This window comes from Neofelis nebulosa, chromosome 9, assembly GCF_028018385.1.
Source record: "Neofelis nebulosa isolate mNeoNeb1 chromosome 9, mNeoNeb1.pri, whole genome shotgun sequence".
Classification (NCBI taxonomy): domain Eukaryota; kingdom Metazoa; phylum Chordata; class Mammalia; order Carnivora; family Felidae; genus Neofelis; species Neofelis nebulosa.
In genome coordinates, this window is record NC_080790.1 from 96,470,896 (window position 1) to 96,493,839 (window position 22,944).

Genomic DNA, 22,944 nt, shown 5'->3' on the forward strand with positions numbered 1-22,944 from the left:
TTGAAAGTTATATTGAGATAGCTGTAGCCTCACAAGTAGTTGTAAGAAATGATACAGACAGGGGCGCCTGGGTGGCTCTGTCAGTTGAGCGGCCAACTTTGGCTCAGGTCATGATCGCACAGTTAGTGGGTTTGAGCCCCATGTTGGACAGCTTGGAGCCTAGGGCCTGCTTCAGATTCTGTATCTCCTTCTCTTTCTGCCCCTCCCCTGCTTGCACTCTGTCTCTGTCTCTCTCTCAAAAACAAATAAATGTTTTTTTTTTAAAAAAAAGAAATACAGAGAAATTCCTTCTACACTTTGCCCAGTATTCTGTCATAGTAAGATTCTGCAAAACTCTAGCATAATATGACAAGCAGCGAATGCACATTGATGTGTGTGTGTGTGTATCAAGTTCTACACAATTTTATCCATGTGTAGGTTCATATATCCACCAGTACAGTTCCAACAAAAGATCCCTTGAATTAGATCCCTTGAATTACCTTGCTATAATCACACCCATCTACTTTCTGCCTTCCTCTGGCCCTTAACCTGTGGCAACAAATAATCTCTTCTCCACTTCTAAAACTGTGTTATTTCAAACATGTAATGTAAGTGGAATCATACAGTATGTAACCTTTAGGGCTTGGCTTCCCCCCACCCCAACTCAGCATAATTCTCTGCAGATTCATCCAAGCTGATGAATAAACCTACAGTTCATTCCTTTGTATTGTTAAGTACTATTCCATGGCATGGACACGTCACAGTTTACCCATTCACCTGTTGCAGGACATCTGGGCTGATTCTGACAGCTTATGAACATTCGCGTACAAGACTTCATTTCTCTGGGATAAATGCCCAGGAGTGAAATTACTAGGTCATATGGTTGCTGCATTTTTAGTTTTTATAGAAATAGCCAAAATGTCTCCCAGAGAGCATGGTAGCATTTTACATTCCCACTGGCAACATGTGAATGATCCTGTTTCCCTGCATCCTCCCCAGCATCTAGTGGTACCACTCTTTTTTGTTTTGGCCATTGTATTGCTGTGCAACGATGCCCTCACTAGATTTTCTTTTCCTGATGTTAACATGAGTGAATGGCGATGAAGAACTCAACGAACTCTGGTGCCGCTGCTTTGATTCACACTGAGACTCCCAAGGCTGTGCTCACCACTGCGTTTGCACCATTGGTGTGAAGATCAATACAGTGGAAAAGGAAAATACTTTCTTATTCATATTACAGAAACAGTTTTTTTGTTACTTCGTGGACGCCCCTGAAAATTTATGTCTCAGAGGCCCCTATGGCTCCTTAAACCACATTTCGAGAAACAGGACGCCACATCACACTGCATTAGCAGGCCAGGAGGGAAGTAGCAAAAAAGAAAAAAAAAAGAAAAAAAAAAAGAAAGAAAAAACAAACAGATCAAGACAAACCAAAACAAAAAAAACATGTTCTGGAGAGAAGTTTTCTTTTAATTTGCTACCTTATCAAATACTTGTTTGATAAATATTAAATATTTCACTGTGTTCAGGTGTTAGGTGTCTCCCTCTCGATGACTTAAAACTTAAAGTGCTTATTCAAAAGATCCAATAGCTGGAAACCTTCCCAAATGACAGTGGAAGGAAGAAATAAATTGTGGAATAGTCATGCAATGAAATACTTTACACCACAATATGTGTGAGTCTCACATGTTGCTGAGCAATAAAAGCCTGATATCAGAGCACATACGGTACAATCCCTTCAAATAAAGTTCAAAAACAGGCATAACTAATTTATAATCTTAGAAGTCAAGGTGGTATTAACATGAGGAGACAGTAACTGAATGGGAGCATGAGAGGAACTTCAGGCAGGCTGGGTTAGTCTTCAGGCAGGGGTTAGTCTGTTTCCTGAAACAGGCGCTCATTACATGGTGTATTTGAATTGTGAAATCTATCAAGCTGTTCATTGGTTATAGCTCAATAAGACTTTTTTTTTTTTTAAATAAAATTTATCAAAAATGTAACAGCATTTCTCCAACTACATGTGCTGTTCCATGTCTGGTTAAGTTAACTGTCATGGTCCTCAAGAAAGCAGTGTTAACATAAGGACTCCTAGAAAGAGAACCCAACATTTGTCATACAAGATCTTTCCTAGCTCATCCATTCCCTGAGGATATAGCCAGCTCAACAACAACAACAAAAACCCTCTAGACAGAATCACCATCCAGTAGGGTCAAATGGAGTTCCATCAGACTGGATAGGTCTGATATCCAGTGTTGCTGGTTAAGCACCAAGCACCACAGGTTCCTGAGCTACCATTCCCTAACCTCAGTCAGATCTTCCTATTCCAAGCCCTGAGATCTATCCTGTTTCAGGATACTTGTCTGGATCAAGCCCAGATTTTCTATCTCTGTGATAAAGATTTAGAATATCTGACCAGCACTCTGCCTTGGGGCCACCAGTGAGGAGAACACCCTCACTTCCTTAAACCCCAGTTTCCCAGGTTTTCTCTTCTTGCTCCCATCTTCCAACTCCACCTCTGCCTCCCCACCACACAATTCTCCAACTGAGATCCAAGGAAACCTCAAGGCTGAAACTACATGGGTCATAATGGTCCCATATCACGAGGGAAAGGAAGCCAATAGGGTCATAGTAGGTACTTACAGGGTCTCTGTGAGCCTCATTGTATTGCTTTAAATCCTCCAATATACTTTTATTCAGCATGAGAGTGCTAACAAGGTTTTCAACACCAGGAGTATCCGACAAAGAGGCTAATCTTATTTTAATAGACCTGGATGAGGAGAGATACTTTTTTTTAGGTTAAGGTACTAAAATATATATCCTCCCCCTCAAAATGAACAGAATTATAATGTATCACATATACATAAAATAATATTCAGCAAAAATGTTCATGTAACATTAGTGTTTGATTAATTATAAAAGTAACTCATTTCATTCTAGAAATGTATTTTCATTAACCAGAGAGAACACAAAGTCACACTCTAGATGCATTTATTTTGAAATGTGCAGAAAGAGGGGACAGTCTAAGATGGAAACATAGGAAGATCCTGAATTCATCTCCTCCCACAGACACACCAAATGTACTGCTACATATGGAATAATTCCTTCTGCAAAAGACCTCAAAATTAGCTGAATGGCTCCTTCACAACAAACACTAAAGGGCCACATCAAGATGGTAGAAGAGGCAGAGATTCAGTCTTGCCAAAAAACCTCACCCTAGCACAGTGACCCACGATTGGGAGAGATCTCACAAATATGGAGCTATTTACCCTCTCTCTGCCTCGCTAAAACTCTGAGGGGTGCAGTCCACACAGGGGGCTCTCCTTGATCACCTGGGTCTGGGAGCCAGGGAGGCTTGTGTTCTTGGGTCCCATGGGGCTGTAACAATCACAGAGGCAGTTCTTGGGAGGCTACCACCCCTAGGGCACTGCACAGGTTGCAGACTGAAACACACCCTGGTCTTTCTGTGAAAAAGGCCTATGTACTTGTCCTGGAGCTGCAGCCTGAGGGGCAGGCCTCAGGTTTGCTACACATCTAGCAGCTATGGAGTGTCCAAAGAAAGCAGGCCAGAGGGTGCCAACTTTGTGCTCTCCCTTAGCTTTGCTACAGCTTGCCAGTAACTCCCAGAAAAGACCTTATACACTTGTCTGAAGCCCCCAAATTTTTAAATATCACCCAAGATGCAGCTCCAGGTCACCTGATCTGGAGATGAGCAGGATTTATGACTGTAGTCCCACAGAACTGTATATATTTGAATACTTTGAAAGCTGCTGCATGAAGGTCTGGCTTAGAATCAGCCTGGAAGTAAGTGCTGAATGAATGCTCTCTTTGAAACATGGACACTCTCTCAATAAATGGGACATATCACGAATTAATCAGGCTGCTTAGACAATCACAAAGGATAGAGAAACAACCAAGAGCTAGGACAAGTTTAAACAATAGGCTCCTCCTTCCCTCCTTTAAGATTGGGAAAGGTAGCTGTTTTGCCTAACACATAGAAGCAAACACAGAGAGTCAAACAAAATGAGTAAACAGAAATATATTTCTTTTTTTCTTTTTTATTTTTTTAATATGAAATTTATTGTCAAATTGGTTTCCATACAACACCCAGTGCTCATCCCAACAGGTGCCCTCCTCAATACCCATCACCCACCCTCCCCTAACTCCCACCCCCCATCAACTGTCAGATTGTTCTCAGTTTTTATGAGTCTCTTATGGTTTGGCTCCCTCCCTCTCTAACTTTTTGTTTCCTTCCCCTCCCCCATGGTCTTCTGTTAAGTTTCTCAGGATCCATACAGGAGTGAAAACATGGTATCTGTCTTTCTCTGTATGACTTATTTCACTTAGTATAACACTTTCCAGTTCCATCCATGTTGCTACAAAAGGCCATATTTCATTCTTTCTCATTGCCATGTAGTATTCCATTGTGTATATAAGAACTCACCAAACTCCACACCCGAAAAACAAATAATCCAGTGAAGAAATGGGCAGAAAACATGAACAGACACTTCTCTAAAGAAGACATCCAGATGGCCAACAGGCATATGAAATATGCTCAATGTCGCTCCTCATCAGGGAAATACAAATAAAAACCACACTCAGATACCACATCACACCAGTCAGAGTGGCTAAAATTAACAAATCAGGAGACTATAAATGTTAGAGAGGATGTGGAGAAACAGGAACTCTCTTGCACTGTTGGTGGGAATGCAAACTGGTGCAGCCGCTCTGGAAAACAGTGTGGAGGTTCCTCAAAAAATTAAAAATAGATCTACCCTATGACCCAGCAATAGCACTGCTAGGAATTTACCCAAGGGATGCAGGAGTGCTGATGCATAGGGGCACTTGTACCCCAATGTTTATAGCAGCACTTTCAACAATAGCCAAATTATGGAAACAGCCTAAATGTCCATCAACTGATGAATGGATAAAGAAATATGCTTCAAATGGAAGAACAAGATAAAACCTCAGAAAAAATCTTAATGAAATGAAGATAAGTAACTTACCTGATTAAGAGTTCAAAATAATGGTCATAAGGATGCTCACCAAAAATGGAGAAATATGAATGACCACAGTAAGAACTTTCACAGAGATAGGAAATACAAGGAAGTACCAAACAGAAGTCACAGAGCTGAAGAATACATTAAATGAAAAATACACGAGAGGGGGTTACCATCAGACTAGATGAAGCAGAAGAAAGAATCAGTGATCCAGCAGACAGGGCAGTGGAACTCATCTACACAGAGAAGGTAAGAGAAAAAGGAATGTAAAAAGTGAAGACAGCCTAAGGGTACCCATGGGACAACATCAAGCAGAAAACCATTCACACTATTGGAGTCCCAGAAGAAGAGAGAGAGAACAGGGAAAAAAATGTATTTGAAGAAACCATGGCTGAGAACTTCCCTAACCTGGGGAAGAAAACAGACATCCAGATCCAGGAAGCACAGAGTGTTCCAAATAAGATGAATTCAAAAAGATCCACACTAATAAATATAATTGGAATGTCAAAAGTTAAAGATAAAGAGAGAATCTTAAGAGCAGGAAGAAAACAACAACTTGTTCTGTAGAAGGGAACCACCCTAAGACTATTAGCAGAATTTTCAGCAGAGTCTTTACAGGCTGGAAGGCAGTGGCAGGATACATACAAAGTAATGAAAGGAACACACTTCCAACCAAGAAGACTCTGCCCACCAACGCTGTTATTCAGAATTAAGAGATGAAGAGTTTCACAGACAAGTAAAATCTAAAGGAGTTCATCACCACTAAACTGGCCTTACAAGAAATGTCAGAAAGGGCACTAATTAGAAACTAGAAAACATATGAAAGTATAAATCTCACTGGTAAAAGTAAATATATAGTAAAGGTAGTGAATTAATCACTTGCAAAGCTAGTATGAAAGTTAAAAAACAAAAAAAAAAGTAGTAAAAATAACTATAGCTTCATTATTAGTTAAGGGATACACAAAATAAGATGTAAAATGTGACCTCAAAAACACAAAACATGGGGGTGGAGTGAGTAAAAATGTAGTCCTTTAGAATGTGTTCAAACTTAAATTGCTATCAACTTAAAATAGACTATTTTATATTATATATATGCATATATATAAATAGTGCCCCTTCTTTTCAGCTTAAAGGAATCTGTTTACATCTTGTCTATAAGAAAGTCACTTCAGACATAAAGACATACAGACTGAAAGTGAAGGGATAGAAAAAGATATTCCATGCAAATAGAAGCTAAAAGAAAGCTAGGGTTATATCAGACAAGGCTATAGCTATATCACACAAAACAGGCTTTAAAACAAAGACTAAACTAAAAGACAAAGACATGGGGGTGCCTGGGTGGCTCAGTCAGTTAAGCGTCAGACTACAGCTCAGGTCATGATCTCATGGTTTGTGGGTTTGAGTCTCGCATTGGGCTCTGTGCTGACAGCTCAGAGCCTGCAGCCTGCTAAGAATTTCTGTGCCTCCCTCTCTCTCTGACCCTCCCTGCTCATGCTCTGTGTCTCTCTGTCTCAAAAATAAATAAACATTAAAAAATTTAATAAAAAAGATAAAGACAGGCATTAAATAATGATAAAGAGGTAAAGATTTATGTGTACAGTATAGGAGCACCTAAATGGGAGAGATTTATAGCAATACAATAGCAGGGGACTTTAATATCCTACTACATCACTGGATAGATCATCCAGACAGAAAATAAAAAAGGAAACATCAGCCTTAAGTGACTTATTAGACCATGTGGACTTAACATACAGATATACAAAACATTTCATCCAAAAGCAGCAGAATATCCATTCTTCTCTAGTGGATCTGGAACACTCTCCAGAATGGATCATATGTTAGGCTACAAAACAAATTTAAATAAATGTAAGAAGACTGAAATCATATCAAGCATCTTTCCAACCACACTGGTATGAAACAACAAAGCTATTACAATAAAAAAACTGGAAAAATCACTAATATGTGGAGATTAAACAACATGCTGCTGGACAACAAATGAGTCAACAAACAGATCAAAAGGCAAGTTTAAAAATACCTTGAGAGAAATGAAAATTAAAATACATCATACCAAAATCTACTGAATGCAGCAAAAACAGTTCTTAGAGGAAGTTCATGGTGATATAGGCCTACCTCAAAAAACAAGAAAAATCTCAAATAAACAATCTATCTAACTTACACCTAAAGGAACTAGAAGAAGAACATATGAAGCCCAAAGTTAATAGAAGAAAGGAAGTCACAAAGATCAGAGCAGAAATAAATGAAATGGAGACTAAAAAGACAATAGAAAACATCAATGAAATGAAGAGCTGATTCTTTAAAAAGATAAACCTTTAGCTCGGCCTACCAAGAAAAAAAGAGAGGGCTCAAGTAAATAAAATCAGAAATGAAAGAATATGAATAATTATATGCCAACAAATTGGACAACCTAGAAGAAATGGATAAATTACGGGAAACATATACTCTTCCAAGACTGGATCATGAAGAAATAGAAACTCTTAATAGATCAGTAGTGAGGAAATTGAATTAGTAATAAAAAACTTCCCAACAAACAAAAAGTCAAGGGCCAGACAGTTTCACTGTGAATTCTACCAAACATGCAAAGAAGATTTAATACCAATCCTCAAACTCTTCCAAAAAATTAAAGAGAAGGGGATATTTGCAAACTCATTTTAGGAGGCAAGCATTACCTGGTACCAAAACTAGACAAAGACACCACAAAAAGAGAAAATTAAGGGCCAATATCCTTGATAAACATAGATGCAAAAATCCTCAACAAACTATTAGCAAACTGAATTCAACAATACATTAAGAGGACCACACACCATGATCAAGGGGGACTTACTCCAGGGAGGCAAGAATAGTTCAATGTCCACAAATAAAATCAATCAATGTGATACACCATATTAACAAAATGAAAGACAAAAATCATACAGTCATTTCAACAGATGCAGAAAAAGCATGTAACAAAATTCAATATCCATTCATGATAAACTCTCAACAAAGTAGGCATAGAGGGAGCATACCTCAACATAATAAAGGCCATAAATGACAAACCCACAGCTAAGATCATACTCAGTGGCGTAAAACTGTCCTCTAAGATCAGGAACAAGACAAGAATGCCTACACTCACCATTTTTATTAAATACAGTGCTATAAGTCCTAGGCAGAGCAATTAGGCAAGAAGAAGAAATAAAAGACATCCAAATTGGAAAGGAAGAAGTGAAACTCACTATTTGCAGATGACATTATTTTACATATGGAAAATCCTAAAGACTTCCCCCCAAAACTGCTAGAACTAATAAACAAATTCAGTAAAGTTACAGGATACAAATTCGCTACACAAAAATCTATTGCATTTCTATACACTAACAATGAACTATCAGAAAAATTAAGAAAACTATCCAATTTACAATTGCATCAAAAGAATAAAATACCTAAGAATAAATTTAACCAAGGAAGTGAAATACCAGCACACTGAGAATTATAATACATACATGAAAGAAATTGAAGTCACAAATAAATGGGAAGTATTCCCATGCTCATGAATTGGAAGAATCAATATTGTTAAAATGTCTTTATTACCCAGAGAAATATACGGATTCAATGCAATCCCTAAGAAAATTACGATGGCATTTTTCATAGAAATAGAACAAATATTCCTAAAATTTGTATGGAATCACAAAAGGCCCTAAATAGCCAAAGCAACCTTGAGAAAGAACAAAGCCAGAAGCATCATGCTCCCTGATTTCAAACTGTATTACAAAGTAACAGTAATCACAAAAGTATAGTATTGGCATAAAACAGACACATAGATTAATGGAACAGAATTGATTTCCCAGAAATAAAGACATGCTTACATGATCAATTAATATGTGACAAAGGAGGCAAGAACACACAAAAATCAACACAAAACGCATTAAAGACTTTAATGTAAGACGAAACCATAAAACTCCTAGAAGAGAACATACATGGTAAGCTCCTTGACACTGGACTTGGCAATGATATATTGGAACTGAATACAAAAGGAAAGGCAACAAAGTCAAAGAATAAACAAGTGGGAATACGTGAAATTAAAAATCTTCTGCAGAGCAAAGGAAATCACCAACAAAATGACAGGCAATCTACTGAAGGGAGAAAATATATATCTGATAGGAAATTATATATCTGATGAGGGGTGAATATTCAAAATATAGAAAGAATTCATGCAACTCAATAGCAAAAAAATAATCATCTGATTTAAAAATGGGCAGATGATATGAACATACATTTTTCCAAAGAAGACAGATGATCAACAGATACATGCAAATCAAAACCACAGTAAGATATCACCTCACACCTATTAGGAGGCCTATTATAAAAGAAAGAAAGAAAGAAAGAAAGAAAGAAAGAAAGAAAGAAAGAAAGAAAGAAAGAAAGAAAGAAAGAAAGAAAGAAAGAAAGAAAGAAAGAAAGAAAGAAAGAAAGAAAAGGAAAGGAAAAAGAAGAAAAGAAAAAAGAAAAGAAAAGAAAGAAAAGAGAAAAGAAAAGAAAAATAAATAAGTGTTGATGAGGTTGCAGAGAAAAGGGATCACTCATGCACTATTGATGGGAATGTTAACTGATGCAGCTGCTATGGAAAACATTGTAGAGGTGCCTCAAAAAAATTACAAATAAAACTACATATAATCCAGCAATTCTACCTCTGGGTGCTTATTCAAAGAAAATGGGGACACTAACTCAAAGGGATATATGCACCCTATGTTCATTGCAGCATTATTTATAATGGTCAGGATATGCAAACAGTATCTATTGATGGATGGATGGATAAAGAGGATGTGGTGTGTATATACAATGGAATACTACTTAGCCATAAAGAATAATGTAATCTGGCCACTTGCAACAGCATGGATGGATCTTGAGGGTGTTATGTTAAGTGCAATAAGTCAGAGAAAGACAAATATTGTATGCTTTCACTTATTTGTGGAATCTAAAAACCAAAACAAAGAAACAAAACTCAAAGATACAGAGAACTGAAAAGTGGTTGCCGGAGGGGAAGGGGTTGGGAGTTGGTAAAATGGGTGAAGGGTGTCAAAAGGCACAAACTTCTAGTTACAAAATAAAAGTCATGGGCATGTAATGAACACAGCACTGTGACCATACTCAACAAGACTGCAGTGCATATTTAAAAGCTGCCAGAGGGTAAATCTTAAAAGTTCTCATCACAAGAAAACAAAAAGTATAATTCTGCATGCTGATGGATGGTAATTGGACTTACTGTGGTGATCATTTCACAGTGCATACAAATACTGAATCATTATGTTGTACACTTGAAATTAATATAATGTTGCATCAACTATACCTCAAAAAAAAAGATGACAGACATAAAAATAATAATAGTTGAGATCATGCTTTATTTCATATTTACTTCATGTGTAAAGTCAAATTCTTCCCCAAATGTTGAAAGTATGTTAAGAAGTGGGTGCCTGGGTGGCTCATTCAGTTAAGCACCTGACTCTTGGTTTTGGCTCAGGTCATGATCTCACAGCTTCATGGGTTCAAGACCCACATTGGGCTCTGCATTGGTGGTGCGGAGCCTGCTTGGGATTCTCTCTCTCTCTGCCCCTCCCCCACTTGTGCTGACTCTCTCTCAAAATAAATATATAAATTTAAAAAAATTAAAACAAAATAAAGTGTGTTAAAAACTTAAGAGATGACATTGAACCTGGGCTGGCTTCATGAGTCTTTAAATTCCTAATGATTTATTTTTTGATTTTGTGTTTTTACATGAAGTCAAGAAGACAATGGAGCGTGTCCAGGGGTTTGATGCCACAGCTCATGCATGGTACCTACCTCCCACCATCACTCCATGGCTTCTCTCCCACTTGTTTCCTGCCTCCAGAACCTTGGGCCCTGCAGGGCCTCCCCATCCCTGCCCCGTGACTACTGTGGCCGACAGAAGTGACAACTGGATTGCATTGGTGGGGGAGGCCCACATGCAGCCATTATGCTCTACCTTCATGGGGTCCTGGACACAGGCATGGGGAGGGTGGAGTATCAGGTACAAGCCCCATTGAGTCTCTACTTAGAGCAAGCTAGTGGCCATGACCACCCAGGGCAGGCAGTGCCATGGGTGCTCAGCTGGCAACTCAGTGTGGATCTTGCCTGCCCCTGACCCAAGTACTTTGTGCAGCCAAGTGCAGAGGTTGCAGGCCACTGGAGAATGCCTACTTGCCTCAGGTTGGAGTGGCGAGCCCATGGGAAGACAACTTCTCCATCTAAAGATGTGCTGCATATTATATAGCTGGCCTGGCACTGAATGCTCTCCAGTCACTAGGGTGTTATTACTAAATAAAGGAGTGCTGTTCCTCCTCCCATTAATAAAGTGACATATTCTAACCCACTTAGTTGTCAATTACAGTGAATATTTTGTGCTTAAATTTTAATGCATGCTTCCATATAGCATGACAGGTAGCATATTTACAAAGAACAATCTACATCTATAATTAACTGATATAAAGATGATCAATTAATATAACCTTAATAATATAAATATTTTGAGCAATTTTTAAGTGAAGGATAAGAACTTTGTTCTGATATGGCCACCTTATGCCAAGATCTAATTCAGAAGGATTATGTAAAAAACAACACCACAAAAATACAGGAAAATACTCAAGGAAATGAAGACCATATGGCCACACAAAACCTTGTACTTGAATTTTTATTCAGCATTATTCACAATAGCCCCAAAGATGGAAAGAGCCCAAATCTCTATCCACTTCTGAAGGGATAAACAAAATGTGATCTATCTGTAATGGAATCTATAATTCAGCCACAGAAAGAAATGAAGTACTGACACATGCCACAACATGGATGAACTAGAAAACATTATGCTAAGTGAAAGAAGCCATATAGAAAAGGCCATATATTGTACAATTCCATTTATATGAAATGTTCAGAACAGGCAAATTTATAGAGACAGAAAGTAGACTTGCTTCCACCAGAGGCTGGGGTGGCAGGAGAGAATAGGAGTGACTGCTAATTTGGGTGATGAAAATATTTTGGAACCAGAGAGGAGCTCAATAAACATCCACTAAAGGAATGAACGATGAAGCTTTCATGCAGATGACCAGAGAGTTTCCCCCATGCTTCCGTATATGGTCAGTGTTACAGTAGCATTGCTGAGTGTTGTGGAGGGGCGCCTGGGTGGCTCAGTTGGTTAAGCATCTGACTCTTGATTTGGGCTCAGGTCATGATCTTGCGGTTTTGTGAGTTCAAGCCCCACGTCAGGCTCTGTGCTGACTGCGCAAAGCCTGCTTAGAATTCTCCCTCTCTCTCTGCCCCTACCCTGCTCGTGCTCTCTCTCTCAAAACAAACAAACAAACAAACAAACAAACAAACAAACAAACAAACAGTATTGTGGAACCAGGAGGTGAATGAGCATGTGACATTTTTTTCCACGTTTCTATTGGTGGTCCACTCTGAAAGGCCAGGGTTTTTCCTAGCCCACAGAATTTCTCAATAATGTTTAATGGAATATGAGGCTGTTTTACTGCCAAGTATCACAAAAACACGAACATAATTTCACCAGTTTGTCCATGAAAATGTATTGTTGATTAGAGGACACAACCATTTTGTTGCATTGTGAGGCTCTCATCTCTGCTATTTAAGTTTGCCAAAGAGGAACACTTCACAACCTTCATGTGTTCCCAGACTTCCATGGAGAGGAATGGGCAATAGCAGTATGTTTGTGCACTACTCTAATCTAATGGTACACTGTCCAATATGGCAGCTGTAAGCCACACATGGCTACTGAGCAATTGAAAGGTAGCATCTCTGGGGCGCCTGGGTGGCTCAGTTGGTTAGGCATACAACTTTGGCTCAGGTCATGATCTTACAGTTCATGAGTTCAAGCCCAGCATTGGGCTCTGTGCTGACAGCTCAGAGCCTAGGGCCTATTTCGGATTTTGTGTCTCTTCCTCTCTGCCCCTCCCCCACCGCACTCTGTTTCTCTCTCTTTCAAAAATAAACAAACATTTAAAAAATTAAAAAAATAAAAAAGAAAGGGGGCATCTCCAAATTGAGATGTGCTATATGCGTAAAATACCCACTGAATTCTGAAGACTTGGTACAAAAAAAAGAATGTAAATAAAGTATCTCACTGATACTTCTTTTATAGTGATGATATGTTGAAACAATAATATTTGGATATAAGGGGTTAAATGATAAATATCACCATTAACTTCACTCAATTTTTAAGCTTTTTAATTAATAGGGCTATCAGAACATATAAAATTACCCCTGTGGTTCACCCTGTATTTTTATTGGGCAAGGCTACTCTCTGTTGCCTAGTGTTTGACTCTGAGAGCAATTTTTCCATTGTTTTTTTGCTCAGCTCAAAAAGCCAATGTAGGTTTCCTCCACAGGTGACCTTTTCAGCAGGCGTTTTGAGGCAAGTGGCCAGTGTGCATATGACTGCTTACAGATTGGAATGGCTGCTTGTTCGTTTTGCCTTTAATGGTATAAGGGGACAGGGACCTGTGGCCACCTGATAGGAAATACAAATGGGGCAATACTCACATGGCCTAATTGCTTTTATACAGCAACTGACAGGAACTCCAGAAAAAGTAAAAAATGAATATATATAAGAGGCAGATTCTTACTTAAAATGTATTCCTTAAAAAATCAATTATTAAAGTGGCTTTATTGAGAATGGTGCATTCAGTCAGTAACAAATACTGATTAAACACCTACTGAATGCCCGGTGTGTGTTCTGGGTATTGGGGATCCTTCAGAGAACAAGACAGTCCACACCTCCTGCTCTTATGGAGCTGATCTATTGATTCCAGAACCATCTTCTGAGAAATAATTGTGAAATTCCTTAAGGTTTTAGATAATGTATATGAGGTTAGAGATGGACCAGGAGTTATGGAGAACTTGGCCTGTGTTTCTTGGCCTGTGTTTCAGTAGAAAGCCCTTGAAAAATAAAACCAGCTTCAAAACAAAGTTGTAAGGATGCTTAGTGTTTTATTCCCAACATGTGTGATCCTTAATTAAATGAAATTATCTAAAAATATATATGGGTGTCATATACACATGCACACACCAAAGGGAGATTGTATTTACTGTTGAATTAGCAAGAAGCCATCTTTATTCCTTGCCATATTTTCAGATAAATCTAAAGATTAAGAAAATTAATTGAGGGTTTACAAAATGATGCTAAGACCTTCTGTGGAATGAACTTCTAACAGGCTAAATCAACATCCAAAAATACAAAGTCTATTTTGATGTTTACATGTCAGAATTGGGCCTGGAAGGATTGCAAAAGATGATGAGTTCACTGTAGGTATCTAAATGTGGGCCCACTTCTTAAACTCCTCGTAAGTCTCAAACCAAGAGTTTCTGATCTTCATTTTTTCATTGTCATCTCTAGGCCAGGCCTTTCCTGCTGTCATATGGTGTCTAACCAGAAAGGGAACTCCCACCTCCCTCTACCTGTTCTGTCATCTTGTCCAACCTTCCCAGAAGTGAACTTAAACTCAGTAACTGGGACAGTTTAACCATTCTTTTCCCAAGGGTTCAGCATGGTTCTAAAGTCACCTTGAATCAGAGAGATCAGCTGTGGTTCTCCTTACCTATCCTCATGGCTTCCTCCATCCCGTAGCTAAGGGGGTCCTACATGGGTCTATCTTGTTTCTTAACCCTTCTCCATAGGCCTTCAAGCTCTCAGGTCACCTCTCTCTTATACTTTCTCTCTCTGATTTACTTGAATGCCCAGGCCCATGATTCCCTAAGAAATGTCACCTCTCCATGAAGAAATGATGAAGTTCCTGCTCATTGGTTCCTTCTTGGGTCTTGAAAGTTTGGCAGCCATGGTCACCTGCTTCCCAGTGAGTTTTTATTCTTGCCCCATTTTTGGCAGACTCTGACCTCAAAGGTCGGAATTGATAGGACTTAATCAGACTGTACACATAACAAAATAGAAAATCATATATAAAATTAGAAGGAAAAAGATTTAATAGTTAATTTTTCAATCCCAAATTGAATGAATGTTTTAGACACCTGCAAGAGTATGTGCCTTGCAGAATACAGGGCAACTTTTTGATGCCACTAAATTAAAACAAAATGACAGAAAGAAGAAAAAGTAAGTTGAGTCTTTCTGAATTCCAAAGGAGTGATCTATGTAGTAGAAACCTAAAACAACTTGACAGTCATCAATATTTCAGCTTAAACCAAAAACAAACAAAATAAAACAATAACCACAAAATCAAGTTTTCTATTAGGTTCTATTCAAGGAGGCTGATTAAGAGCACCAGGACTGATATCACTACAACACTCTTGATGATATACGGGCCAGAAATAGGTATAAGTGACATGCTAGAAAAAATGACGACCAGGCATGCATGAATCACCCACAGAGAAGCAAATAAAAGAAAAATGTCAAGGGGATGAATCATTTAAAAGACAACTACCCAGAGGCATTTTCACTTATTGAGCAAAGTTGACAATTGGTGGTATGATTTAATTTAGTAGTAAATATTTACGTGTAGAAAATAATTTCTAGCACAATAAATAAGTTTGAAACATATTTCCCCAAATTAAAAATGGCAAATTTCAGAAAAACGTGGTTTGGAAGAGAAGGAAGATGGAATGAGTGGCAAGTTCAGCCAAATGTGGTCTCCACTCATGAATAAACAAGAGGACGGAAAGCCAGTGTGAAGGTTAAGAATGGGCGAGCAGGAACAAAAGGAAAAAGAATCATTTATACTACATTCTAACCCCATATTAAGTTTGGAAACATCCTAGAGATCACTGTATAAAGTAACAAGTGTTAAAAAGCATTTAGTTTATATACATTTACACTGGAAGTTAACATAAATATTATGTTCTTTTCAAAGACCAGCAGTCATAAGTCAAATGAGAGGGAACCTTGGCGTGGAATCTGTTGACAGAAGAGGTAGACATCGCTAACAATTGAATGAATGATTTGTTCCAGGGCTCACGAGCATGGCCGGAGGGCAGATGACAGACACAAATATAATTTCCCAAGGGAAGAAGAACGAGATTGGGTGGGAGACCAGAACATGAGGTCATGAAATTTAAAGTAACCAAACTTAAGAGCAAGAATGATCCATCCCAAATGTCAAGAGAAGTGAAGCAAAAAATGGAAGAATACGATAAATTGTAAGACCATGGTATAAAAAAGAGTAGATGTCATGGACCTGTGCCCACGGGGCTCCCCCATCATCTCCTTCCCTAAGAGGGCTCCCTCCACACCCCAAAGCCCAGCACGTCTTCATCCCCTTGTCTGCTTTATTCTTCACATTCACCCTCATCACTTACACACTTATTTTTATCTCTTCCCTTTGTGTCTTTCTCCTCTAACTAGAATGCAGGCCCCATGAGGGCGAGGATTTTTGTCTGTTTGAGTCACTTCTGCTTGCCCAGTACCTGGAATGGGGGCTGAGCATACTACACAGTCAACATGATGTATTGGATGAATAGGGCAGGCCTGCTGGGGCATCTGGGAAAGAAAACACGCGCCTGCAGCCAGCTCCCCCTTCTCCACAGTGGTGCACGGATGTCAGCCCAGAACAGCAGCAGCCATTCTGCCAATGGGATATAAGCCAGCTTCAGGCTGGAGCTGACACCAGGAAAAACAGAGTGGAAAAGGGAAAGAAACCCAAACCCCAAAGATTCAAACTCTAGGGCCCGGCCTGTCTCCAGACCTCCCAGTTCTATGAGCCAATAAATGCCCTATGGTTGAAGCCATTTTGAGTTGTGTTTTCTTTAATTTCTAACAGAAAGCATTCCCACTGATAATCTATGTTTTGAAATTTGAGAAGATAGCTTTAGGGAAACACAGGTTAAGGGGGAGGGTGTGTATGAAAAGACAAGAATTAGAGATAAGAGAAATGAACATTACTTGGTATAAGTGGACAAAAATCCCTAAGACTGTCATAGTTCATGTATTCTTGTAAGATCTAGCCCAAAGGTCTATTTACATGATATAAAGAAGTCTTCACACCTCAACAGAACCAGAAATTACCAGATAACAAAAGGTTTAAAGTAGATGTGGCTTACATGGTTCTAGAAAATCTGTCTTTGGAGAGGAGACAGAATCATTATCATTTCATACCAAGAGACATACAGGGACCCCCCCCCCCCCACTTTCTGAAAGTTTGCATTATACCACTTCATGTTTTGCTAACAGAAATAAATCTGAAGATGTTTACTTTTACAAAGAAAGTCATTATCACACTAATGTAGGTCTTTCAGGGAAGGGAAGTGGCCCTAATGTGAACTTCCAGAAAGTGTGGGGATATTTTTGGCTCTAACTGTATGAGATGTTTCATAACAACAATTTACTTTTGGATAAGGGGGGAAAGCTGTATTAAAAAACATGCACCTCCAGCACTCCTCAAACTTCAACATGCATAAAATCAACTTTATGCACGCTTATGGCACACTTGTGAGCAACACAGATTGTTCTGTGAACAACACAATCCAAAGGCCTGGGGCAGGGCCCGAGATTCTGCATTTCAGCAAGTTCTCATGGATGCTGATGCTGCTGATCTAGGGGCCATGCTTGGAGTCGAACCGAACAGTGTAGGAAAAACAGAGTTCCCCTTGAGTAAACAGAGATGAACTTGAGAGGGGAAGCCAGGTGCTCTGGGGCAGGAAGGTACAAGATGCTGCGTCCGCAATGGCCTTGGAGAGCTGCCAGGCACCCCTGGATGGTCTTCCTTGACAACAGGGACAAACAAACCCTTATAAACCCTTACTTGCTAAAAGCTGAGTGTCCCTGTCACAACTACGAGGGGTTTGTGTCCCAGAGCTTCACTGCACAGACCCAGGCTTACAGAGGACACCAGTGCTGCACCTGGACCCCTCCTGCACTCTTGGCTAAGATGCAGGTGTCAGCGCACAGGAGCAGAGGAGTGACTATGAAATCATCCCAGAACTTTTAGAGAATGCTGTGGGGAGACAGGGGCCCTGTAAAGGCAGTGTTACTTCAGGAAAATCAGAGCCAGAGATCAATTTATTTTTATTATTTTATTTATTCTCAAAGTAGCTAACATACAGTGTAGTCTTGGCTTCAGGAGTAGATTCCAGTAATTCATCACTTACAATCACTTACAGTGCTCATCCCAACAAGTGCCCTCCTTAATGCCCATCACCCATTTAGCCAATCCCCCACCCCCATCAACCCTCAGTTTGTTCTCTGTATTTAAGAGTCTCTTCAAGGGTGCCTGGGTGGCTCAGTCAGTTAAGCATCCGACTTTGGCTCAGGTCATGATCTCACTGTTCCTGAATTTGAGCCCTGTGTTGGGCTCTGTGCTGAGAGCTCAGAGCCTGGAGTCTGCTTCAGATTCTGTGTCTCCTTCTCTCTCTGCCCCTCCCCTGCTCATGCTGTCTCTCTCTCTCAAAAACCAATAAACATTGGCTCAGGTCATGATCTCGCAGTTCATGGGTTCTAGCCCCACATCAGGCTCTGTGCTGACAGCTCAGAGCCTGGAGTCTGTTTTGGATTCTGTGTCTCCCTCTTTCTCTCTGCCCCTCCTGTGCTCGTGCTATGTCTCTCTCTCTCACTCAAAAATAAACATTAAAAAAAAGTTAAAAAAAAAAAAGTCTCTTCTGGTTTGCTTCCCTCTCTGTTTTTATCTTATTTTTCCTTCCCCCGCCCCATGTTCATCAGTTGTGTTTGTTAAATCCCACATATGAGTGAAATCATATGATATCTGTCTTTCTCTAACTGCCTTATTTCTCTTAGCACAATACCCTCCAGTTCCATCCACGTTGTTGCAAAGGGCAAGATTTCAGTCAGAGGTCAATTTGAGGTGACAGTTGGACTTCTTGGAGTTCACTGCTATACTCACATTTCTGAACTTCATTTTATAAAATATGAAATTCCTCCAAAGTTAGTCTTTAACACCAATCATATTTCAAAAATACAAATATCTCTGGAAGGTAAGAGTGTGAGTTCGTCTTTCTTTCACATTTTTGGAGAAATAACTTCAAGCCAGCTGGCCTCCTCCTTTTCATCCAGCCAAGCTCAGCTGCCTGAAGTACAGGGCTTTTTTTAAAAGAGCAGAGGGAAGAAGGCAGTTCTCGAGATCATATTCCCTGTAGGAGCTGAGCAATCCTGACAGGCCAAACTACCACCTCTAACATTAAATGTATAGTTTCTCTAAAAAGCTCTTTGCGTTTACAATTTAGTTAAAGAATTAAAGAAAAGATCTAAATACCTAAAGTCAACAGTACAAGAAATAACACATGTTGGCAAGGATGTGGAGAAAAAGGAACACTCGTGCACTGTTGGCGGGAATGCAAACTGGTGCAGCCGTGATGGAAAACAGTGTGGAGGTTTCTCCAAAATTTTAAAATAGCACTACTCTATGATCCAGGAATTGCATCATCATCTTTGTGCAAAGAACACAAAAACACTAATTTGAAAGGATAGGTGCACCCCTGTATTTATTGCAACATTACTTACAATAGCCAAACTATGGAAGCACCCCAAGTGTCCACCGATTGATGAATGGACAAGGAAGATGCAATGGAATATTATTCAGTCATAAAAAAGAATGAAATCTTGCCATTTGCAATGATATGGACAGAACTAGTGACTATTATGCTAACTGAAATAAGTCAGCCAGAGAAAGACAAATACCATATAGTTTCACTCATGTGGAATTTAACAAACAAAATGAACATGCAAAGGGAAAAGAGAGAGAAAGAAACCAAGAAACAGATTCTTAACTACAGAGAACAAACTGATGGCTACCAGAGAGGAAGTGGATGGGGGGATGGGTTAAGTAGGTGATGGGGATGAAGGAGTGCACCTGTTGTGATGAGCACTGGGTGATGTATGGAAGTGTTGAATCACTATATTGTATACCTGAAAATAACATGACACCGTATGTTAATTAACTGGAATTAAAGTTAAAATTAAATAAGTAATCTGAGTTTTTTCTAGAAAACATTGGCCTGCTGCCATGTTCGTAAAAGGGACATCCCCTGGTGGTAACAAACATGTGGGTTTTGAGGGGTGTCTTTCCCTGCACAAGCAAGAACAGGTTCTTCATGGAAGGGGGTATGGGAACAAGAGGAACAGCAAAAAGGGGCTACACGTGCAGACAAGCTGAGAAGCAGTGTAGAGTGGTTGTTCTTCACAGAAGAACAGAGGAAGGTTCCTGATGAGGGCTGAGATGGGAACAGTGGCAAAAGATGATTTTCTAGGGCAGCAAATACCACTTGGCATGCGAGCCTTTAATTTTTCAGAGAGGAACCCAGATGTACGTGATTTGCCCCAACATTATATGTGGGTGATAAAAAAAAAAATGAAGCTGACACTGCAAATGAGTAGAGTGTACGAGGGGAAACGAGGGCCCTGCTACAAACCATGACTAATTTCCAGACAGGCGTTGAAAGTCTCATTATTTAAAACAATGAGATTTAACTTTTAATAAAAGCAAAATATGTTCATAGTAAAAAGAGAGAGTGTGAGAGAAAAAGAATATGAAGCCACTGAGAACAAGGCCACTACTCCAGCCAGACCCATGACCCATTCCTGATCCCGTGTCATCTGGTTGCTCTCCATCTCCAGTATATATTTATTTATAAAGAGAATCCCAAGTCATAAGAAAATGCCACCAACACACTCTACTTAAGAATGCAATGAGTGTAAAGTATATTTTAATAAAAATTCCATTTGAATCATAATAAAAATCTTAAATCTCAGTATATGCAAAAATAACTAGCTTTTCTATTATAGAAGTAACGCGTGCCCATGATTTTCAAAAAAAATCAAACAAGGCAATTAAAAATGGGCAAAAGATCTGAACAGAAAGGTCACCAAAGTAGATATACAGATGGCAAATAGCATATGAAAAGGTGCTCCACACTATCCACCATTATGGAATTACAAATCAGAACAAGGCACCACTACACACCAGTTCGAATGGTGAAAATTCAAGACACTGACAACACCAAATGCTGGCGAGGATGTGGAGCAGCAGGAACTCTCATTCATTGCTGGTGGGAATGTGGAATGGTGTAGCCACTTTGGAAGACAGTTTGGTAGTTTCTTACAAAACTAAACACTCTTACCATACAACCCAAACTTGTGCTCCTTGGCATTTACTCGAATGAGCTGAAAACGTACATCCACACAAAAACCTGCACACGAATATTTATAGCAGCTTTATTCATAACTTCCCAAACTTAAGAGTAATCAAGATGTACTTCAGTAAGTACATGGATAAACTATGGTACACCCAGACAATGGAATATTATTCAGCACTAAAAAGAAATGAACTATCAAGCCACGGAGGAACTTTAAAATGTGTATCACTAGTGAAAAAGGCCAATCTGCAAAGGCTGCATACTGTGTGATCCCAACTATACAACATTTTATTACTACTACTATTAGTGTTTGACTCCACACTTTTCTCACCATCCCAGACATCATTCCATATAGGATATAGAAATCTGTTTCTATTTCCTCAAAATCTGCATAGTAATGTGCTGAATGAATATGCCAAAATTCATGTAGCCAGCCCCCAAATACAGTGATCATTTAGGATGTTTCTCAAAGTTTCACTTAAAAGGTTAATATATCAATTACAGAGAAAGCTCTCTGAAGCTACTCCACCATGCCCTTTATCACAGATTTTGCAGCAACTTTACTGAGGTCTCACTTACATTCTGTAAAATGCACCCATTTTAAATGCAGTTTGATGAACTCTGTAATATCTTGTAAGAATAAGACTACATGTATAAGACAGCTTGAGAAAGGTAAATTATAGAAAATGCAAGGTATTGATATTATTCCTATCACACATATACCACTTACTTTCTATTGATTGAGATGGTCCTGTCCTGAAACACAGCTGTGGGGAACAGCTCAACTGCCCTTTTCTTCAGTGATGCCCCCAGATTTGTGTCTGACAATGCACCCCTCCAACCCTTGAGCTTCCAGAACATCCCTAAGTAATGCCAACTAGCAGCCTCTGGCCCAGTGATGGGTCTGCACAGGACACAATCTGAGCCAATGAGATGCAAATAGATTTCTGTGATAGGGCTTTCGAAAAAAAGCATAACTACCACTCTTCCCATTGGACTTAAAGTGATATAAGGTCGAAAACCACCTCACCCGTCCTGTAACCACAGGGGAAGCAATGGTCTGAGAAAGGTCAACCTGAAAGAGACAGATTAATACAGACTAAACCCTGTATGAAACCAGCATCCCCACAATTCTTCACTTCACTCTGCGTAGTAATAGATTCTCCAGTTACTTAAGCCAATTAGATGGGTTTCTACTACTTGCCAGCAAATGAAGTCTAGCCACTACTCAAGCTGGGTGTAGAAGAATTCCAAATTTTAGGCAATGTAAAGAAGGGAATTAAAAATCATCTCTGATGCTCTTCCTACCACCCAGGGCAAACACTGACCACCTCTAGAGTTGTAGATCAGGTTCCCTGGGAGGCAGCCTCACACAGAGCTCTACCTGCTGGCGTTTGTTAGGGTGAGCTCTTGGGACCCTCCACCCCCATGAGCAGTGACAGAAGCAGGACAGGGCAGAGGGAGAAGTTAAGCTGCAAGCAATAGGGTCACAACAAACACCCAGCTGATCCCATGGGGAGTTCTGGCCCTGGGAAGACCCTTTAGAGTTGCCTCTCCTTGAGGTAGAGAGCTGCTGGCCTTTTAAATTGCTTCTCCTCCCCTCCCCACACACAAGACTAGTCGTTGGATGCAGACTGCCTTGGGAGGGGCAGACTTTAGGCAAAGCCCTTCTCTTCAGTCCAGGGTAATCTCTTTCAAGGGAGACCCAGCTTCCAGCTGGTGGTACTCACACATTCCACAGTCAGAAAATGAGTTCTTTAGTCCTGAACAAGAAGGGTCTGTGTGGCACAGCCCCCATCACATCTGCATGTCTCCTTTTACTTTATTTTATTCATATGTTTTTTTCTTTCTTTAGAGGTTTAGG

General features: G+C 39.6%; 1 protein-coding gene across 8 annotated transcripts in view; it reads right to left on the reverse strand.

The window, feature by feature from the left end:
- The window catches only part of CFAP61 (cilia and flagella associated protein 61), a 282,171-nt gene that overhangs the window by 157,994 nt on the left and 101,233 nt on the right, over nucleotides 1-22,944 (reverse strand). For 6 of the 8 annotated variants that reach the window (XM_058684747.1, XM_058684746.1, XM_058684745.1 and 3 more), the window contains one exon: nucleotides 2,620-2,746. The exons of the other annotated variants lie outside the window; for them this stretch is intronic. In XM_058684747.1, coding sequence (XP_058540730.1) covers nucleotides 2,620-2,746 — 127 coding nt within the window. The remainder of the gene's footprint in view (nucleotides 1-2,619; nucleotides 2,747-22,944) is intronic. 8 annotated transcript variants of the gene reach the window in all.